The 22677-nt window shown below is 41.8% G+C and overlaps 1 protein-coding gene across 2 annotated transcripts in view; it reads left to right on the top strand.

Moving 5' to 3' along the window:
• ECHDC3 (enoyl-CoA hydratase domain containing 3) overlaps positions 1–9745 on the top strand; it is a 31085-nt gene extending 21340 nt beyond the window's left edge. Inside the window, exon 6 of one of the 2 annotated variants that reach the window (XM_049885088.1) lies at positions 4880–9745. In XM_049885088.1, the coding sequence (XP_049741045.1) occupies positions 4880–5191 (312 nt within the window). In that variant the 3' untranslated portion in view covers positions 5192–9745. The remainder of the gene's footprint in view (positions 1–4879) is intronic. The other variant, XM_049885089.1, reaches the window with a different exon arrangement.
• Positions 9746–22677: the final 12932 nt, after the last annotated feature.

Below are 22677 nucleotides of genomic sequence, written 5' to 3'. Positions count from 1 at the left end.
GTAATACCCTTACTAAGGTCACATCCATGATCCAATGTAAAGGGAGTTTCTCTGAAGTGTGGCCTGCACCACCTTTTATCTTACAAGAGATGAAAGGAAAGAAAAGCAGCAGAGAATGGGGACCTCATACCACCAAGAAAGAAGCACCGGGAGCAGAGTGTGTCATTTGGACCCAGGGTTCCTATGCAGAGAAGCTCCTAGTCCAAGGGAAGATTGAGAGAAGGGCCTTCTTCCAGAGCCAAAAGAGAGACAAAACCTTCCCCTGGAGCTGACACCCTGAATTTGGACTTCTAACCTACTAGGCTGTGAGAAAATAAATTTCTCTTTAAGTCCTCCACTTGTGGTATTTCTATTATAGCAGCACTAGATGACTAAGACAGAGCTGAATCCCTAGATGGTCCAATCTAATCTCATGGCTTTACAAGCCATCTAAATCAGTGATTCTAAAATGATATCACCACACCCCTCCTCTCCCCAGGGAACACTTGGCAATGTCTGGAGACATTTTTTGTCACAAGTGGGGAAGGGGGATAATTTTGACATCTAGTGCATAGAGGCCAGGGATGATGGTAAACATCCTACGATGCACAGGCCAAACTCCTTCAACAAAGAATTATTTGGTTCAAAATGTCAATAATACTGACCTTGAAAAACCCTAATTTAAATGCCAGTGGCTCCCTGTGATGGTTAAGGTTGTGACATCTTGGCTGGGCAGTGATTCTCAGTGGTTTGGCTGTTATGTAATGATGTAGTTATCCTCCATTTTGTGATACTTTGAAATCAACTCCATGATATGATCTGATGTGATCAGCCAATCAGTTGTAAGGGGAGTTTCCTCAGGGGTGTGGCTTGCAACCAATAAATATGGACATTCTGGCAAAGCTCAGTGGCTTTTGCTTGCTCTGGATCCTGCATCTGGCTCAGCATTATCTAACCTCCAGTTCTTGGGACTTGAGCCAGTGACCTGATGTATTGCCTGCTGATTCAGTGGCCTTCTCAGCATGTGAACCAGCAGGCTCCCATCTGACCAGCTTATCTTGGGTTCATCAGGCCCTACAGCTAAGAAAGTCAGGAGAAGCCTCCATCCTGATGCCTGGCCTTGGGACTTTCCAACCTCTACAATTGCATGAGACATTTTCTTGAGATAAATCTGACTGCCTGTCTCTGTCTCTCTCTCTGTCTCTGTCTGTCTTTCTCTCTCTCTCTCTCTATATATATATATACACTTCACTGGTTTTGATTCTCTAGAGAACCCAGCCTAAGACACTCCCAAATTTGTATCTCAAACTATCCCAGTTATCTATTGCCATATAACAAACCATTCTCAAGTTAGTGACTCAAAACAACAACAATCATTTCTTTAGCTCATGAATCTGCATTGTGGACAGGGCTGAGTGAGGAAGGCTTATCTCTGTTCTACTGTGTCTGTGGCCTCAGCTAGGAAGACCTGAAGACTATGGAAGTGACAGCTGGGACCTGGAATCATCTGAAGGTGTATTTACTCACATGTCTGCCTGTTCTTGCTGGCTCTCAGCTGGAACTGGAGCTGGGCCTGTCAGATGGAACACTTACCTTAGCCTCTCAATACAGCTTGGGCTTCCTCACAGCATGGGAGCTGAGTTCTAACACTGAGCATCCCAAGAGAAAAAGCCAGGTACAAGATGTATTACCTTTTTTTACTTAGCCTCAGAAGAACCATAGTGTCCCTTCTGCTATACTCTATTTGCCATCATTCACTAATTCATAAGTCATCAATGCTTATGAGGTTGCCTCCTATGTGCAAGGCACTCTTTTGGTGCTGGAGATACAGACATGAGCAGAACAGTAAAAAACAAAACAAAACAAAAAATCCCTGCCTAGTTGTAAAAATGCTGTAGTGGAGGCATCTGATCTCTTGTAGCTTCAAGAATGGGAGAGAGAATCACCATCAGCATCAACAGCCCAAGGCTGATTCCTATGAGGAATCTCCTCTCTTCAGCCTTTTTAGCAATTCTGACACCAGCCATCCCTCCCATGGCACTCTCTACTTCTCTGCTGGGTTCAATAGTTTGTTGCAATGGCCGCACAGAACTCACAGACAATGCTCACAGTTATGGGACTTATTAGGGAAATAGCAGGTTATAACTCAGGATTAGAAATGACTCAGGATACAGTTCTTAGATCAAGACAGTCTCTTCTTAGCTGTGCCTGCAGGCAGGCCTCTCTCTCTGGCCCACGGCCCCTCAGCACCTCAGCCTGGCCTCTGCCCTGCTCAGGCAAGTGTTACAAATCTCTTTAGCTCTGCCAGGCACCCCACTCCACCAGCAAGCCTCAGCCTGAAAGTGCTCAGCTCTCTCACTCCATGGGTCAGCAAGCCTAGCTCCACTGACAAGTGCCCAGAGGCACCCCACTCTGCTGGGAAGCCTCTTGTCCAAAGGTGCTTAGCTCTCTCGCTCCATGGGTTGGCATACCCACTGTAGCCATCTCACCCTGTGGGGCGGGAAGTCCACTGCGCCATCTCGCACCAGTCTTCCGGTTCTGCTGCTGCCAGTTCTCTGCTGTGCTTTCTGCTGCTTCTCGCCATCTTGTGCTGTCTCCAGTATTACAGATATCTGTCTCCTGAGCCTAGGAGGTTCTCAGAACAGGGATCCTGGGTCCAAAGGATGTACTCCACTCCTAGCTCTTCTTCTTGGTGGTAATACCTGCCCCCACTCGCTTCTCTCTCCTTTTATCTCTTAGAAAAGATCTGACTCAAGTAAAAGCATGACTTGAATAAGGGTGACAAGGGTGATGACTAGGGTATAGGTGGTGACTTGAGTTGCACCCTCTAGTTAGTAAGGCATTGACTCAAGATACATCCCGTCCTAACCCTGCTTCATTAACATAATATAACTCACTCTCAAATGGGACCGTAAGCACAGGCATAGAGGCTGGGATTTATAACACATCACAAAATGGAGGATAATTACATCAGATCACAAAATGGAGGATGACATCATTACATAATTGCCAAATTACATCATTACATAACTGCCAAACCACTGAAAATCATAGCCCAGCCAAGCTGACAAATAATCTTAACCACAACAATTTTCATATACTTTATTTGCATAGTCCCACCTAATCACTGTGTGGGACTATGGCTACAAGGGCCATATTAAGTAATTCACTGTACCTTAGGCCCTTGGCTCTTCTAGCCATTGGCCCTTTCATACTTGAAGATTAACTTCCCCTTCCCAATCATTTTACCAGTCCAAAATAGTCATTAACAATTAGCTCTTCAGTAGGGTAAAAGAGTCCTCAGGGTAAGGTTACTCAGGTACTAGCCATTCAGGTCTGCTCCAGGTATCCATCTTATCTGGTCAGGTTCTCCAAAAGTCATCTTGGTTTCACCCTTTCTGGTGTCTGATACGATTTAACTGAGAGAAAATTATTCCTTTGCTCTGAGCCTCACGAGGTTATCAGTATAGCAAAACCTTTAAGAGACCTTAGGTTCGGCCATTGTATTCCAGTTCAACAGTTCCCCACCCCACCGCACCCCCAAAGTCCACTCTTTCACAGTTACTGCTTTTATAATTACAGTTTTTACAGTCACAATTAGCCCTGTTAACAATCTACACTCACAACTGAATCATATAGTCCTATCAGCATCTTCTCCCACCCTCTCTTCTGCCACGCCATTTTTACACTAGTGGAATAGACATGCTAGTAGAGGGTATACAATAAACTAATACATGTATAAAATACATAGTACGTAAAATGCTGAAAAGTACAGAGGATAAAAATATAGTAGAACGGGGGATAGTGCTGGAGTTTGTTTTACAATTTTAACCAAATGATCATAAAGGACCTTATTTTAAGTTGACATATGACCAGAGACCTGAAGGAGATGAGGGCGGAAACCATAAGGATACCTGGGGGAAAGAGCGTTCAAGACAGAGGGAACGGCAAGTACAAAGACGCTGAATGACAGCAGGCTTGGCATGTTCAAGGAACAGTAAGGATGGCAGCAGAGTTGCAAGAGTGTAAGCCAGGGCTAGAGGGAGAGGAAAGGTACCTCTGGGCCCTGTCTGTTCATTGTGCATCTAGAAACTGCTCTTTTAATCATAAGCTTGAGTTTAGAGAAGTTGGGTTTTGTGTGATTACAGAATAGAGGCTAGTACACAATACGTGGCAGGCTTATGAAACAGAGGAAACCATGCAGAGTGAGGAAAATGTGCTGCCTCTTTCCGGGGGCCTTGAAAATCTCAGGGAGGGGAGAGAGGGCTTGTGGGAGGAAAGAGGCATCTTCTCCTTGCCATATCTTATTTATTAGTAAGGTAAAATCATGCTCGGCTTTATTTGTGGTCCCTGGAAGGTATTTTCATTAAATCCCCCTCCTTCTCTGGAGGCGGCTCTTTCAAATCAGGCTGAAGTGATGGCACCTGTGAAAATTTTTCTCATTCTGGAAAGTAGCTACTGCACTGGTTTGTCGGGGTGCTGGAGGAGGGAGATAATGGGTTTCACTGCTGCAGGGTTTATGGTTTCATCCCATCTGATATGGCCCGTGCTCTGTGCTTGGCCCTTGATAGAGGCAGATAGAATCTCCTGCTTTGGCAGGAGCCAGGTGATCAGATCTGTGGAAGGAGAAAGGAGAACATGAAGAGTCCCTTCCTCTCCTGGGCCACTTGTATTTTCTTTGCTTTTGGAAAGATCTGATCCTGTCGCTGGCAGGAGTTAGGGTATAGAAGATGTGAGGGGTGATGGATGACATGTTATTTGAGGAAGCAGATAATTGGGCTGAGGTTGTGGGTAAGTCAAGATACAGACGCCTCGGCAGAATGAAATGGAGAGGGTGGAATTAGGTGGCAGGGAGTTACAAGGAGAGTGTCTCAATAATCTCACCTGTTTTCTCCCTTAGGTTGCCTTAGAAATGCTTTTTACTGGGGAGCCCATTTCTGCTCAGGAGGCCTTGTCCCATGGGTTACTCAGCAAGGTAGTGCCGGAAGAGCAGCTGGAGGAAGAGACCATGAGAATAGCAAAGAAGATTGCCTCCTTGAGCCGCCCTGTGGTGTCTTTAGGCAAAGCCACCTTCTACAAGCAGCTGTCCCAGGACCTTAGAACAGCCTACTGCCTCACCTCCCAGACCATGGTGGACAACCTGGCCCTACAGGATGGGCAGGAAGGAATCAAGGCTTTCATCCAGAAGAGAAAACCCATCTGGTCACATTGAGCTGATATTAACAGAGGAATCAAGGGGGAGTGGGCCCAGTGGGCAGCATTCGGAGGCCCACCCACACCCCTCACCCTCTGATTCTCCAACCACCACAGCTGCCTCTTGATTGCAATAGAAGACACTCTATTTTTATAACATTAATATTGGTTGCACCACCTGTGGTCTGTATTAATAGCCATGATTCCATAGGTAAGTAAAGAGGGTAAATGGAGTGGAGAGTAACGGAATAGAGAGGAAAATGAAGCACCAACTGAAGTAGAAGGTTAGTAAGCACCTCTGCTGGGCCAGCTATTGTAGAAAGCCTTTTGTTTGATCTACTCCTCCTTCCCAGGACCCTAAGTGAGGAAATGCCCTTATATAAGAGAAGGTGGTGCTAAACTGAGGGGTTGAAGAAGGACGCCAACCTGAAATGTCCTCTAGAGTTAATTCTAGTTGCTCAAGAGAGGTGAAACATTTCAAATCTTCACAAGATATTCTCCACACTGAAAATCTTTTTGCTTCTGTTGAGAAATAATCATGCCTATGGCTTTGGAATAATTTTGTGTGATTTAAATAGATTAAATATTTATAGAGACTGGTAATTTTATCTTCCCAACCAGACTTCAAGCAGTTTGAGAAAAGAAAAAAAAAACTTGATTAGCTCTTTCTTTGTGTGCCCACACTGATGGGCATATGGTAGGTGCCTTATGTTTCTGTAATGAATGTTCTCGTCCTCCAAGATCCTATAAAACCAAGACCCTGGGCTAAACCCTAAGATAAAAACTGGAGAGAGGTGGAAAGGGAAGCAGAACATATACTCCTACCCATTAAGAATCACCTTCTCTGATAAGTCAGTCACAAAGGACAAATACTGTATGAAATATCTAATATAAGCTAATGTATGGAGATCAGAGTTTATTAGTGGTTACCAGTGGCAGGCGAGAGGGGGAAAAGAGGAGCCACTGTTTAGGAAGCATCTGTTAATGGTGTTGAGAAATTTGGCAATGGATATGGGTGATGATTACACAACATGATTAATGTAATCAATGTTACTGAATTATACATATAAAAGGTGTTGCATTATCAAATGTTGAGTTATATATATTTTTACCACACACACACAAAAATAGTAATCACGTTCTCTGGACACATTTCTGAACTCTATTTGATTTCAGGTAAAGAATCCAAACAAGCATCAGGCATTCGAGTTCCCCAGCTGAGTGTGTGTTTGGATTGTCTTTGTTGTTAGGTGCCATGGAGTCGGTTCCAACTCACAGCGACCCTATGTACAACAGAACAAAACACAGCCTGGTCCTGCGCCATCCTCACAATCGTTGTTACGCTTGAGCCCCTTGTTACATCTCACCGAGGGTCTTCTTTTTCGCTGACTCCCTACTTTACCAAGTATGATATCCTTCTCCAGGGACTGATCCCTCCCGATAACATGTCCAAAGGATGTGAGACAAAGTGTCACCATCCTTGCTTCTAAGGAGCATTCTGGCTGTACTTCTTCCAAGACAATATTCTTCACCAGCACCATAATTCAAAGGCATCAATTCTTCTTCAGTCTTCCTTGTTCATTGTTCAGCTTTCACACGTATGTAAGGCAGTTGAAAATACCATAGCTTGGATCAGACACACCTTATTCTTTAAGGTGACATCTTTGCTTTTGAACACTTTAAAGAAGCCTTTTGCGGCAGATTTGCCCAATGCAGCGCAATGCATCGTTTGATTTCCTGACTGCTGCTTTCATAGATGTTGATTGCCGATCCAAGTAAAATGAAATCTTCGACAACTTAAGTCTTTTCTCCATTTATCATGATGTATTAGTCCAGTTGTGAGGATTTTTGTTTTCATTACGTTGTGGTATATTCTTTATGTTCTTTATGTTGAAGGCTCTAGTCTTTGATCTTCATCAGGAAGTGCTTCAAGTCCTTTTCACTTTCAGCAAGCAAGGTTGTGTCACCTGCATAATACAGATTTGGATTAGGACCTAAAGATTTTACTCTTCGGCTTCTGCTCTAATATGGCCCAAGAATCTAAATATCTTGTCCTCAAGCTTGCCTATAAGGCTACATTTTTTTTTAATAATTTTTATCATGCTTTAAGTGAAAGTTTACAAATCAAGTCAGTCTCTCACACAAAAACTTACATACACCTTGCTACATACTCCCAATTACTCTCCCCCCCATGAGACAGCCAACGCCCTCCCTCCACTCTCTCTTTTCGTGTCCATTTTGCCAACTTCTAAGCCCCTCTACCCTCCCATCTCCCCTCCAGGCAGGAGATGCCAACATAGTCCCAAGTGTCCACCTGATCCAAGTAGCTCATGCCTCACCAGCATCCCTCTCCAACCCATTGTCCAGTCCAATCCACGTCTGACGAGTTGGCTTCGGGAATGGTTCCTGTCGTGGGCCAACAGAAGGTCTGGGGGCCATGACCACCGGGGTCCTTCTAGTCTCAGTCAGACCATAAGGCTACTTTTTTTTAAGGAAATTTTTTTCAACAAAAAGAAGAATGTGCCCATGGATGTGATTAGTGTCCACCCTGAAGATAAAGAGAACCAACCATATAGACCTAACCTGTATTCTTCATTCAGATTCTAGGGCAAGTGACTCATAGTATGAATGTCTCGTAGTGTTTTTACAGGTTTCTATTGAGGTTGGGGAAACCCTGGTGGCGTAGTGGTTAAGTGCTATGGCTGCTAACCAAAGGGATGGCAGTTCGAATCTGCCAGGCGCTCCTTGGAAACTCTATGGGGCAGTTCTACTCTGTCCTATAGGGTCACTATGAGTTGGAATTGACTCAATGGCACTGGGCTTGGCTTTTTTTTTTTTTTTGGTATCGAGGTTGGAATTTTTTTTTTCTCTCCCAGAGTTTGGAAAGGTAGAGAAGAGTATATTCTTGAAAAGGAGGAACTCGTTACTTAGAGTGCTACTCATGAATAGGAAAATAATTAGAGCTACCATTTACAGGACACTTAGTATGGGCCAGGCACCCTGTGTACATTCTCATTTAATCCTCCTAAGAGCCCCCAGTGGCATAGGTACTGTTATTATCTCCATTTTACAGATGAGTAGTTGAGACTCACGTTCTACATATTGCCCAAGGTCAAACTACTAAGACTATGTAGAATGAGGATTTCAAACCCTGACTCCCTGAAAATGAAGGCATAGAACTTCTTTCCATTGGCCACGCTGCCTCATAGGAAGGCCCTGCACTGCTGTGAGGCTAGCCTGGGATCAGCAAGCCTGAAGAAATGACTTTTCTACTCCATGGCAGCTGTCCAAAACAAAGAACGGAACTAAGCATTTCTCGCTACAGAGTTTTGCTAGTGTACAAGGGGCATCAGGTTTGATTATTGGCAGAACACTAATGGAGCTTTTACCACCAAGAGAACAAATGTCTGACTGAAGTTTCTGAACTGGGTTGTGAAGAACTGGCTGTCAGGGTTGGCTGGGAGAGAATGCGGTCAGTGGGGCATACACTGTACGTCCCCTCCGGGTGGCCTCCTGTGGAAGTCACTCCCTAATAGTTGCCAGATCACACAGTGCAGGGGAGAAGGTGATTGAAATTCTTTGAGCTTTTTGAGAAACAAAATAAACTTCACACATTTGGCAAATGAAAATTAAAAGTTAACTTTCCAATTTCTGTTTCAGCATGTACTATACCCTGAAACCATGAAGTTCTCAGGCCTCTAGGCTGGCTTCCCAGCCTATGAGCCAATATGCACTCAGGGACTAGCTATAAATTTTAATGGTAGCCTGTGCAGAAAGTAATCTAGAAGGAAAATCTGCTACCCTCTCTCAGATGTCATAGAATTCATCCCCAAGGCAAATATAAATTTTTGGTTTATTTGTATCTCTGTTTCCTTCCACCAGGGTATTGAGTGAAAATTTTACACATGATGATTGCTTTTGGAAGGCCTAGTATATTCATCTTTCCCTGTGTGCCATTTACTTTTCAGAGATCTGAGGTGACTGAGCTCAGCCCAGCAGGCTATCTCCCAGCAGGTTCAGGAGCTATAAAGTAAGTGAGGTGGTTGTTCATTTCTTCACGTCCTGCGTGACCCCTGGAGGATATAAACAAAAGAAGTGAATGACAGAACACCAGCCCCGTGACTGATTTTATGCTGATGACTTTGGGATTACATGGTGATTTTTCCAGTTGTCCTGGAGTCAATGCCGACTCGTTGCAACCCCATGTGTGTCAGCGTAGAACTGTGCTCCATAGGGTTTTCAGTGGCTGATTTTCCAGAAGTAGTTCTCTAGGCCTTTCTTCTGAGGTGCTTCTGAGTGAACTTGAACCAACCTCCAACCTTTTGGTTAGCAGCCAAATGCATTAACCATTTGCATCACTCAGGAACCCCTACGTGGTGATTTTATTGTTGTTGTTTTGTGCCATCAAGTCAATTCCAACTCATAGTTACCCTATATGACAGAGTAGAACAGTCCCATCAACCAATCAAGGCTCATACATTACATTTGGTTAAGTCTCTTTTTAAAATCCTTTAGTCTTTTTAAATCTAGAACAGTTCAGTCACTCTTTTTTTTTTTTTTAATGACATCAACTTTTCATGCTTCCTGGGATCATATTCCAAATAAACAACCTTCACACAAGCGCTTGATTCAGTGTCTGCTTTTGGGGGAACCCAAACTAAGTCAAGAAGCTGATACATATTAGGCACTCAATAAACTTTCTTCTTTAACAAAAAAGTGAAAACAAGATTTAGAAATTGAAGACATGTTAGAATGAAGCCATAGGATTGATTGCGAAATGGATACTATTGACAATAATTATTATAGGAATCAAGGGGGAAATCAATTTTATTGTTCACTGGTGAGCCAATGGGATCACCCACATAAAGTTTTGCCTCTCTAAGCTGGAGGGAATCTCATATGTTAGCTTCAAAATTGTGACATCTCACGGGCAAGGTATAAATGATTAAAAACATACACACCAAGCCAGTATTGATACCAAAACCAGGATTCTTTGTCTAGAAGCTGGAACAGCGTCCCACTTGACATCCCTACAAAACTCTCATGGTAAGCCACCCAATAAGCATTCTGGGCTTCTTGTTGTTAGCTGTCGTTGAGTCAGCTCCGACTCATGGCAACCCCATGTACAACAGAACAAAAGGTTGCCTGGTCCTGTGCCATCTTCACAATCATTGGTACAGCCAATGCCCATTGTTACAGCCACTGTGTATTTTGAGTACCTTCCAACCTAATGGGCTCATCTTCCAGCATTGTATCAGGCAATATTCTATACTGAATATTCTATAATCTATAAGATCCATTTTCATAAGTAGATCACCAGGCCTTTCTACCTAGTCTGTCTTAGTCTGGAAGGTCAGCTGAAACCTGTCCATCATGGGTGACCATGCTGGTGTTTGAAATGTTGGTGGCATACCTTCTAGCGTCACAGCAACAAGGAGCCAGGTGGTGGGGATCTAGGCTCCCTACAAGTTTATTTAGCAACATTAGGAAAAAGGCAGAGCAGGTGTGTTTTACCCAAAACTCCCCTCTCGAGGCCCCAGGAAAAGGAATTTATGAGCTGCCACATCTCTAGTCCCCTCCTTGACATTTATTGGCTTTTTGATGAATGTTGGAGCAATTTTTCTGTCAACAGCTTCTCATTAGGGGCCTGGTGAAGTTCTTTCTGACCATTATTTTACTCAGTATCATGCCTGGTCGCTGTGAGGAGAAGAGGATCCACTTAGAAGCCATCCATCTCTGCAGCAGCAAAAAGCTCGGATAATCCCACTTAAATACGCCTGCCCTGACAGGCGCCCCAGGGCAGTCTCGGAAAGTGTAGACAAATGGCCTAGCTTTAATGAGTCTCTCATCTATGGCATCATGCCTCCCCATTCTTCTAAAGATGTATTTCAGGTTTGATTCTCTCTTTTTCTTTTTCAAATAAATTACAGGGAACTTGTTGGTGAAATAATCACCAGGACTGACTGACTTAGGGAAGCCAGGTTCTTACAATCGATGACAAGTCTGACTTGGAAAAGTCTGAAGCTGGTAGGTATTGGCCGAGGGTGTTCCATTTCCTTAATGGGGCTGTTTTATTTCTCCCCTTCAAATGCACCATCTTAAAACAAAAATGGTATATGAAGGCATTTGGAGGAGGTTTCTGAAGTTTCTGTCACTTTAGTATGCCCTCCTCCTCCTCCTTCCTGCCACCAGATACATGAATCTAATCTAGAATGGCACAGCTTTAGAAACTCTTTTTGTGATGAACAATTTCAAACATATGTAAAAGTACCCAGTGAGAAACCATAATAAACCACCATATCCTCATTACCCAACTGCCATAATTATTAATTCATGGCTGATCTTGTTTTATCTACACCACAACCCCCTCCTCCCTGTCCCCTGTACTATTTTGAAATGAATCCCAGATGAAATTTTTATCTGTTTTATTTTTATGAGAGGGTACTGAGGCTTAACGGTTCCTAAAGTATAGCTCAAGAGTAAGCAAATCTCTCCCTGATAACAGTTCCCCAAAGGGATGCCTGTTTGGACCATGAAGCTTTAAAATGACATCATTGTTTTGGGAGCAATTCTGGCCAAGGGGCTGCAGGGTCTTCCCCTACCAGAGACCCAAATAAGGTTTGTTTTGTAAGTCAATGAGTTAAAGAGTCCATATTCTTGCTCTCTCTCTCTCTTTTTTGTAGTACTTTAAGTGAAAGTTTACAGCTCTAGTTAGTTTCTCATACAAAAATTTATACACACGTTGTTCTGTGACCCTAGTTGCTCTCTCTATAATGTGATAGCACACTCCTCCTTTCTACCCCAGATTTCTTGTGTCCATTCAACCAGCTCCCTTTCTGCCTTCTCATCTTGCCTCCAGACAGGAGGTGCCCATTTAGTAAGAGTCCGTACTCTTAAGAAATAAGAGTTTTCAGCAAAGATCTTGTTTCTTTTTTTTTTTTTTCAACATAAAATATTTTCTATTCAAGAAAACTTTAAGTAATGATCAGATATTATCCACACTGGTTTCTCAGACCTATGTGAGGTCATCTTTATTTATTTATTTTTGTCTTTTTTGTTTTTATTTTATTTCTTTTGTTGTTGAGAATATACATAGCAGAACATACACCAATTCAACAATTTCTACATGTACAATCTGGTGACATTGATTACATTCTTCAAGTTGTACAATCATTCTCACCCTTCTTTTCCCAATCGTCCCTCACCATTAACATAGACTCACTGTCCCCTAAGTTTCCTGTCTAATCTTTCAAGATGTTGTTGTCAGTTTGATCCCATACAGATAGTTCTTAAAAGAGAATGATGCTCAAGGCAGACATTCTATACTAGTTAAGCTGAACTATTGTTTTGTTTTTCTAATTGTATTTTTCATGAAAGTTCCATAGCAAATTAAGTTCCTATTTAATAATTCCTAGTGACATTGGCTACATCTTTCACAATGTATCAGCATTCTCATTATTTCCATTCTGGTTGTTCTGTTTCCATTAACCTAGCTTCCACCCCGCCCCTCCGCCTTACCTTCTTATCTTTGCTTTAGAGTAAATATTGACCATTTGGTCTCATATAGATGATTATTTAAAGGAGCACAGTACTCATTGGTGATATTGTTTATTTTATGAACCAATCTATTATTTGGCTGAAAGGTAACCTCTAGGAGTGCGTTAAGTTCCAAGTTTAAAGGATATCTCAGGGCAATAGTCTTGGGGGATCCTCTAGACTCTACTGGCTTAGTAAGTTTGGCCTTTTTTAAGAATCTCAGATTTGTTGTACATTTTTCTCCCTTTCTGTCCGGGCCCATCTATTGTGTCCCTGGTCACAATGGTTGTTAGTGGTAGCCGGACACTATCTAGTTCTCGTCTAAGGATAGATGAGGCCATGGTTCTTGTGAGTTGTTTGTCCTGTAGACTAGTTTCTTCTCTGAGTCTTTGGTTTTCTTCTTTCTCTTTTGCTCCAGACCAATACAGACGAATGATTGTATCTTAGATGCTGCTTGCAAGCTTTTAAGACCCCAGATGCTACTCACCAAACTAGGATATAGAATAGTATCTTTATGAACAATATTATGCCAGTTGACCCAGTTGTCCCCTGAGACTATGGTCCTAAGCCTTCAAACCCAGTAAACCAAAACCATTCCTAGTTATGTCTAGGAATATTGTTTGGTTTTAAGATTTCAGGGGATATTTTTGGTTTAAAGTTTAAAGATTATTTCAGGGTAATAGTTTTGGGGGTTCATTCAGCCCCCATGGATCCAGAGAGGACTGAATTCCTTGAGAATTTGAAATTCTGTTTGGCATTTCCCCCCTTTTGATCAGGGTTCTTCTGTAGAATCTTTGATCAAAGCATTCAGTAGAGGCCTATCTTAATTGTTGAACTATTTTGAAGTTTTGTGCAGAAATATGGGACACACCCCTACCCACACTGTATTAAGAATGGTTTTAAAAAAAAAAAAAAGATTTGTCCATAGTCAATAGCCATGGACCTAATATAGTCACTGCTTCTCTCCCTTCAGGACATTGCTTCTTTCTTTTATACCAAAGGTGTTTCACATCAATGGCATCCAATTATAGCTTTACCTACCCCAGTCAGGGCACAGAGAGATAGGCATCCTCATTTTCTAGCAGATATTACAACAGGAGTTCACACTGGGAGAATACTAACCCTAGAGGCAAGTTTGGGAGTTTGTTGGAGCATTTTTCATGGTGAAACAGAATGGGAGGCACTACTGGCACTTAGTGGTCAGGGGCCAGGGATGTTAGACCTCTCATAAAGCTTGAGACAGTTTTAAAAATCAGAGAAGTGTCCCCTATTCCACAGGACTTTCTAAATTCCCACTGCACATTTGTATAGGTGAAATACCTGCTTATAATGATCTAAGCCTAGAAAGTAACTCAGTTTTACCAATAAACACAACATACATTTACACAGCTATACCGTACACTGAGTGTTCCCAGGAATTCGGCTACTATGTAATTAAAAGAAGTTCATTCTTTTTTTGGTTTGTTTTGTTTAGATTATCACAGAGTTATTCACCATTTTGGGAAATCAAGTCCCCCAAAACAATGTGCTTATGGCATTTGAATCACACAGCACATCTAATTAGTCTGCATTTGTAGCAGTCACATTCACAGTGATTCTACAAACAGGTACAAGCATCTGACTACTTTGTCTTCCTACGTAGCCACGTGAAATCATTTACCATATTTTTATGCGAATAACACATGCATCCTAGAACCCAGCTCTCCCCTACAAGGTATAAGCAAAAATACCTCCTGGGGATGGGGGGAAGGCTCAGTTGGCAAACAAATGTAGAACACATGCATTATTTGCATAAAAATACAGTATATATTGATACATATTATTTTATTGTATATTATATCATACATTATACAGTGTTCTACAGTACTTTATTTGTCCTTTATAGCACACTTAGAGCATTGTCTTAGGCCAATAAAAATCCAATGAATCACAACTATCCCATCCACAACCGATCATGGGGATGGCACAGAACCAGGTAGCACTTCGTTTCATTGTGCATAGGGTCACCATAAGTCAGGGGCTGACTCAAAGGCAGTTAACAACAACAGGTTCCCTGGTGAATGGGCTGTAGAGTTGGAGACTTGTGTGTCAAAGCTTTATTGAGGAATGTTCTTAGGACCAACACCTGTAAGAGAGTGAGGAAAGCAGGATTGTCCCAGACAAGGCCTTTGGGCACCTGATTGAATGTGAATGTTGGGGAAGGGGATATATAACCTTGCACAAGGCAGTGCCTTTAAGCTGAAAGCAGTTCTCAGATAGGGACTCAGTTGTAAGCCACTACCAGTTGTGGTTGAGTCAATTCCTACTCACAGCAACACCCTGTGTGTCAGAGTAGAACAATGCTCCATAGGGCTTTCCTCCTTTCTGTCCTTTTTTACTCCATAAGGTTTTCAATGGTTGATTTTTCAGAAGTAGATCACCAGGCCTTTCTTCTGATGTGCCTCTGGATGAACTCTAACCACCAACCTCTTGGTTAGCAGCAAGTACATTAAACGTTTGCAACACCCAGGGACTGCCTGTGAGCCACCAGCAGTCAATATTTCGGGCATCTGGAGAAGCAGGTGCCTTGGTCTCAAAGGAGGATCTGGGTGGTGCACCATGGCATCCAGTGCAGGCATTATATTGATTTTTTGAAAAGTATATGTGACCATAAGTTATAATTATCTTTGAATTTCATTTCAGTATAATAAAGGAGCATTAAAAACTATTTTCTAAAATGAGCCCTTTAATCTTACAGAATTTGAGGTCATTCTATTAAACAATAGAAAATGTGCAAAATTTCTCATAATGTAAGAGTATTTATAGACTAAAACCCTCCCATGTTCTTCTGGGAAAATTATTTCATGGGAATGAAACACCAAGAATTATTTGGTGTTTCATTACTTGCCCATGCTTGTTATTTTTTCATATCACCTATCTCTTTAACCAGAACCCTTAAAGATCAGCTTTCTCAACTTCAGAGATACAGAGATATGGTAGCTGGGTGATTAACATGGTGCGGGTGGAGGGAGAAACCCAGGAGGTAGTTGGAGTCAGCCTTGAAGAGGAAAGGAGTCCAGGTAAAGTAGATTAGAAACAGACATCTAATTTTACTCCCTCCCAAAACCCCACTCAAAGTACAATAAAAATATTTTTTATTTTATGGAGAGCAAATTTGGAGGGTACTCTCTGAGAAATATGAATAGTTTATGAGGAAAGACATAAAGATACTGTCAACAGGGGTTCCTCACAAATGGTCCAAACAAGTCACCCTATTGTGAAGTTCAAAGTCAAAATGTTCAACTCAGTGACTCAGCGCTTTCCAGTCTTAACTATGACCAGTTTACCAAAGATTACCAGCCATTTGAGGATCTCTAATATAGAAGATAGATATCAAAGCAAGCAAAGCAATTAGGAAGAAACAGAAACTACACAGGGAGAAGAAAACATTTTTTTAAACAATTATCATTGTAGTAGTCTCAGAGATATAAAACAAGAAATTGCATCCATGAAACAAGAACACACTGAGATATAAACACACGCACACATTTGTGTGTGTATACACATATACAAATATATATGTGTTTGTATATATAAATGACATATATGAAAGAAACATACAAGAACAAAAAAAAAAAGAGCTTTAGAGCATAAACTCAATAGAAGAATTAGATTCAAGTTGAGGAACCTCTCCTGGAAAACAAAGAAGAAACATAGAGAGAGGAGAAAAGGAAGAAAAAGCATTTTAAAGAACCATATCAAGAGAACTACTCACTGAATAATGTGAATTCCAGAAAAAAAGAACAGAGATAAGAGATGGGAAGAAATCATTAATGAAATAATTCAAGAAAATTACCCAAAACTGAAAGACAGAAGTTTCCAGACTGAAAGGCCCAGCACCATGTGTAATAATTAACCCATATCAAGGTCACATCATTATGAGACTTGAGAACACAGGAACAAAGAAAAGATACTCCAAGCTTTTGGTGAGAGAGACAAAAAAAGACTTCACTTCAAAAGATCAAGAATCAGAATTTTGGAGATGGAGCCAACATGGTGCTATAGACAGAAGCACCTCACCGTCCCTCCACAGCAAAGGTCCAAAAAACTAAGTAAAACGGAGGCCAACATCAATCATGGAACCTTAAGTGTCAAATGAACAGATAAAGAACTCATGAAGCACTGAATGAAATGAGAAACTGACAGAGAACAGAGAGCAAGGAGAGATATGAGTGGAGGTTCCCTATCAGCTAATGCAGCACGGATTCACCATCTTGGAATCCTGTTGGAGATCAGCAGACAGGGAGTACAGAAAGGCAGCTTCATGAAGCTCCCAGCAGGAGACAGAGCACCCAGTAACCAGTGATACATGCTTTCCCACCCCCCACCTTTCTTCCCCCTGCTTGGCCTCTGCCTCTTCCCAATTGGCTGAGCAACCATGGCATGGGAGGTGCCAGCTCCATGCCTCACAGATTTGCCCCGCCCACACTAGCTGGCTCCTTCAGTGCCATTTCTTTTTTGCTGGTGTTGCTTTTTTCAGCTTCTTTTGGTTTCTTCCCTGCCTCTCATCTCCTCCTCCCTCCCCCCACTTTCTCTCAAACACCTTGCTCTGTGTGCCATCTTTGCTAATTCCTGACAGGTTGTGAAGTGCTGCTTTGGCTGGCGAACTGCTCCCCTGGTCCTCACTGCCACACTGGTGGGACCCCTGATGCCTTATTGTTTATTTTCTTTTTATTTTTTCCTTTTTGTTTTTCTTCGTTTCTCTGTTTCTCATCTCTCTCTACATACCTTATTTTCCTGGCTTCTAAATACCTGGTGCTGTGTGCCATCTCTGCCCCTTCTAGATGGGCTGTCCTCCAAGGCCTGGGAGCCATTTCCCCAGTTGCCAGTGGAATTCCTGTGGGCATTTCTTTATTCTTTTTCTTTCTTTCTCTTTTTACCTTTTGTTTTTCTTCATTTCTCAATTGCTCATCTCTCTCTACTTTCCTTCTTTTCCTGCCTTCTGAGTACCTTGTGTTCTGTGCCATCTCTGCCTCTTCTAGTCAGGCTGTAGTGCACAGCTCGGGAGCCTCTTGCCTGGTCTGCACAGCTGCACTGGTGGGATCCCTGGGGGCTTTTTTTTTTTTTTTTTTTTGCCTTTTTTCATTTCTCACTTTCTCCTCTCTCTCTACTTACCTTCCTTTCCTGTCTCCTGAATATCTGGCACTGTGTGCCATCTCTGCCCCTTCTAGACAGGCTGTGCCCAAGGCCTGGGAGCCACTTCCTCTGCTGCCAATGGAATCCCTGGAGGCTCTTCTTTTACTTTTCTAAATTTTTATTTATTTATTTTTCTCTTTTTCATTTTTCCTTTTTGTTTTCTTCATTTCTCTCTCATCTCTCCACTCCAACAGCAGTCTCCCTCATCATTTTTTTTTTTTTTGGCTCCCATTTCTTTCTCCACTGTCTCTTCTTTCCCATACCCACCTTAGCTCCACATATCACAACCTTCCCCCTCCCTTCTGCCTACCTGCACCATGCACTGAACATTGCAACCCCAAGTAACACAGGCACGACCTACCAGAACCTGCCCAGCACTGACCCCTGGCCCACCCTGTCAGCCCCAGTACGTGCCGCAAACAACCCATCCCAGACCCTCCCCTTCAGCTGGACCTGCCCTGCTGCACAATAGCTGAGGTACTGGCCCTGCCCATTGGACAAGGAAGTGAAAAGTATCACGCCCACAGATGAGAAAACAACAAAGAATGCGCAGCCCATCTGCTCAGACGTACCAAATAAAACAAAAAAGCAAGAGGAAACAAACCAAATCTACAATCAATAAATGAAGAAAAAAAACTGCTGAACATCCCAAAGACAGCAGACAATCAAAACATATGAAAAATCAGGACAGGGTGGTTCCAGTAGCCATCCAAAATAAAACACCAGATGACTTTCCAGTAGAAGAAAAGGCACTGGAACTACCTGATATGGAATTCAAATCTCTAATATTCAGAGCTATTCGAGAGTTGAAGCAAAAGGCAGACAAAAATGAGGAAAAAAATAGACAAATTCATGGAAAAGGCAGACAAATTCATGGACTATACAGACAACACAATGGAAGAATTCAGGAAAATAACACAGGAACAAAATGTCAAAATAAATTCACAGCTAGAAGTAATACAAAAACAGCAATTAGAAATCCAAGAGATAAACAACGAGATTTCAGAAATGAATTATGTCATAGAAGGTCTGAGGAACAGGTTTGAAACAATGGAAGACAAGATAAGCAAAATTTGAAGACAAATACTTGAATACCACTTCGTTTGAGGAAAAATTAGAAAAAAGAAAAATGAAGAAACCCTAAGAATGATGTAGGATACAATCAAAAGCAAAAACCTGTGAGTGATCAGAGTTCCAGAACAGGGGAGAAAACAGAGAGAATCATCGACGAATTACTGACAGAAATCTTCCCCAGTATCACAAAAGATGGAAAGCTGATCATCCAAGAAGCTCAGCGAACCCCATATAGGATAGACCCCAAAAGAAAATCACCAAGGCATATCATAATCACGCTTACTAAAACCAAAAACAAAGAAAGAATCCTGAGAGCAGCTCAAGAAAAACGAAAAGTTACATACAGAGGGGAAGCAATAAGATTAAGCTCTGATTACTTGGCAGAAACCATGCAGGCAAAAAGGCAATGGAATGACATATATAAAACCTTGAAAGTAAAAAATTGCCAACCAAGAATAATATATCCTGCAAAACGCTCATTCAAATATACTGGTGAAATCAGGACATTTCCAGAAAAACAGAAATTAAGGGAATATGTAAAAACCAAACCAAACTTCCAAGAATTATTAAAGGGAACCCTTCAGTTTGAGAGCAAACAACATCAGATGACAGCCTGAATCTAGGATATGAGATCACACCACCCAGATACCAACCTAAGTAAAGAACTCTTAAGGACTATTCAAAACCGCAAGATTTACAACAGGGAACCAGAGAGGTTAATCTGTGAATGACAACATCAGAACAATAAAAGACAGAATAAATGGTGTAGGTATAGAACTCTCTATTGGAGAGGAAGGCAAGGCGATACCAAGTAAAGATAGAATCATTCAAACCTAGGAAGATAAGGGTAAAATTCAAGATAACTACAAAGAAAGTTAATAAACCTACTCATCAAAATAAAGAAGAAAAACATAAATTCTCAGTAAACAAGAAATCTACAAAAAAAAAAAAAAATCCACAAACGAAAGGAATTCAGCACAGAAGAGTAAGAGGAACAAAGAAAACATCAGCACCAAAAAAAAAAAAAAAAGAATTTTGGCTTTGGACTTCCCAGCAACAATGCTAAAATTAACGTAGAGTAATGCCTTCAGGAAAGTAAAATTATTCCCAGCCTTTTCATCAAGTATGAGAATAAAATAAGGACATTTTCGGGCAGGCAAGTTCTATAAACAACTACTTCCCATGCACTGTTTTTTAGGAAGCTACTGAAGGATGCCCACCCAAAACAGAGTAATCCCAAAAGGCGCCCAGATGAGGTATGGAAAACAGGGAATCCAACACAGCAAAGAAGCACAAGGAATCTCCAGGTCAGTGAAGAGAGAATCCAGGAAGATAACAATGCAGTAGTCATAGAGCGCAATCCACCTGTCTGGTTGACAGTAGGGTGACTCAGGAGGCACACATATCAAGGGCTGTCATCACGGCACCTTCTGCCCTTGTACCATCTTTTGAACACGATGAAATTACTAGAAAATAGTTCCACCAGAACAAAAGCATAAACAAAGAAAAAAAAAAAAAGGCATGAAATACAGAAGGCAGAATGCATCTGTGACAGATAACCTCCCTTGCTATGTATCCTCTCTTCTCAGGCCACCTTTTATGCTCACCATTGCTTTGTACAAGTGTAACCTAACAGCACCTAGCCTTTGCTGGACCTCTGACACTGGAGTATGGAATGTCTGTGAAGCTTTGCCCATACATGGTTACCATGGAAGTACAAGGGAATTAGGCCCAAAACGCAACCCTAGGCCATTAGGGAATGGGAGCAGGTGAATAAGAGCTCCCTTCTGCAATCCCTCAGGTATTCTACAACTCTCCTTCTAAAGTCACATCAGAATGGAGCCCCTGTTGCCCATAACCAGTTGCCGTTTAGTTGCTTCTGACTTATGGCAACCTCATGTGTGTCAGACTAGAACTGTGCTTTGTAGGGTTGATTTTGTTTTGTTTTAATAATACTTTTTTTGTATTTTCAGTGAAAGTTTACTCAATCTGCACAAATTGTTCAGTGACATTGGCTACATTCTTCACAATGTGTGAAATTTCTGTTCTGTTTTTTTTTTCTTTCTTTCTTTCTTTCTGTTGTTGTTTGTTTCTTTTTTCAGCGAGGTCTCAAAAACCTGAATGAGAATTTATTTTATTTAGCATGAATTTTAAAATACTTTAGGCCTTTAAGAAAAACAATGAAGCTGAAACTCTATTAAAATGACTATAATAATCACAATTATGTCAAATTGTACCAGTGTTATTAACTTTTTCCAATTTATAGTTTTCTTCGATCTTTACCATGGTCTTGTCAGAGAAAAGGCAGGCATTAGTTATGTATTTTTATTGGGAAACTAAGGCACGAATAAACCTGTTGCTGACAAGTCAATTCCAACTCATGCTAACCACACATGTATGGAATAGGACTGCTCCATAGAGTTTTCTTGGCTGCAATCTTAACAGAGAGTCCCTGAGTGGCACAAATGGTGAAGCACTCAACTACTAGCTGAAAGGTTGGCAAATTGAAACCACCTAGAGGTGTCTAGGAATACAGGCCTGGCAATCTGCTTTTGAAAGGTTACAGCCTTGAAAACCCTATGGTGTGATTCATACAGTTGTCAATGGCTGATTTTTCAGAAGTAGATTCCCAGGCCTTTCTTCTGAGATACCTCTGGGTGGACTTGAACCTCCAATCTTTCAATTAGCAGCTAAGCATGCTAACTGTTTGCACCACCCAGGCTCCCTATTTGCTCATGGTGGCAACCAACTCAATAACACATCGTTGTATTACCTTTCCCGCCTTCTGCTCCACTTTCCTTCTCCTGTTTCCTGGGATCACTTTCCGCAATAGACTACCTGCATGTAAGCCTTTGTCTCTGGCTCTGCTTTCTGGGAGAAACCCAGGCTAATATACCAACTCAGGAGACAAGCAAAGGAAATTCTAAGGGTGATAGCAAAAGCATGTCCCTGGGTAACAACTGTGCAAGAGGCCTGGAGACTAACCAGTCCAGATAGAAGAAAGGCAGAGGCCTCAGAAGGGATGTCTCCAAGAAATAAACCGGAATTCATAGATCACCTGATGTGACTGATCTTATGGAAAAGTGTCCGGAGAGGCTACGGGAAAGGAGTTGGACAAACACGGACCCAATGAGGTTGAATCAAAGGTAATCAATGCTGACAAAAGGCAGTGAAAAGGGTGCAGTGATGTGCTCCTGGTGGGAATGCACAATTGTTTGGAAGAGAAATTTGGTAACGTAAGTCAACACCCTTTAAAAATGACAATGCTTTGCACTCTCAAGAAAGAATTAGAAACTGAAAAAAAAAAAAAAAAACTTTATGAAATACTTTGAGCCAGGGCATCATTTATATTAGCACTAAAAAAAAAAAGTGGAACCAAATTAAAAAAAAAAAAAAAAAAGCCTAGGCTTGTTGATCTGACAGAGGCTGGAGAAACTCTGAGATCATGAACCCCGGACACCCTTTGAACTCAGTACTGAAGTCACTCCTGAGGTTCCCCCATCAGCCAAAGATTTGACAGGTTTACAATGCTAACAATAACACACTTGAGGGACGTGCTTCATAGTTCAATCATGTATATGAAACTAATGGACACATCAGCCCAAAAGCAAAGACAAGAAGGCAGGAAGGGCAGGAGAACTGGATAAATGCAAACAGGCAACCTGGGGTGGAAAAGGGGAGAGTGTTGACACATTGCGGGGTTGCAAATGGATAGTGGTA

Source organism: Elephas maximus, chromosome 4 (genome assembly GCF_024166365.1).
Source record: "Elephas maximus indicus isolate mEleMax1 chromosome 4, mEleMax1 primary haplotype, whole genome shotgun sequence".
In the NCBI taxonomy this organism is placed as follows: domain Eukaryota; kingdom Metazoa; phylum Chordata; class Mammalia; order Proboscidea; family Elephantidae; genus Elephas; species Elephas maximus.
The sequence above is the reverse complement of the archived record's forward strand: the minus strand, read 5'-3'. Positions and strand labels throughout refer to the sequence as shown.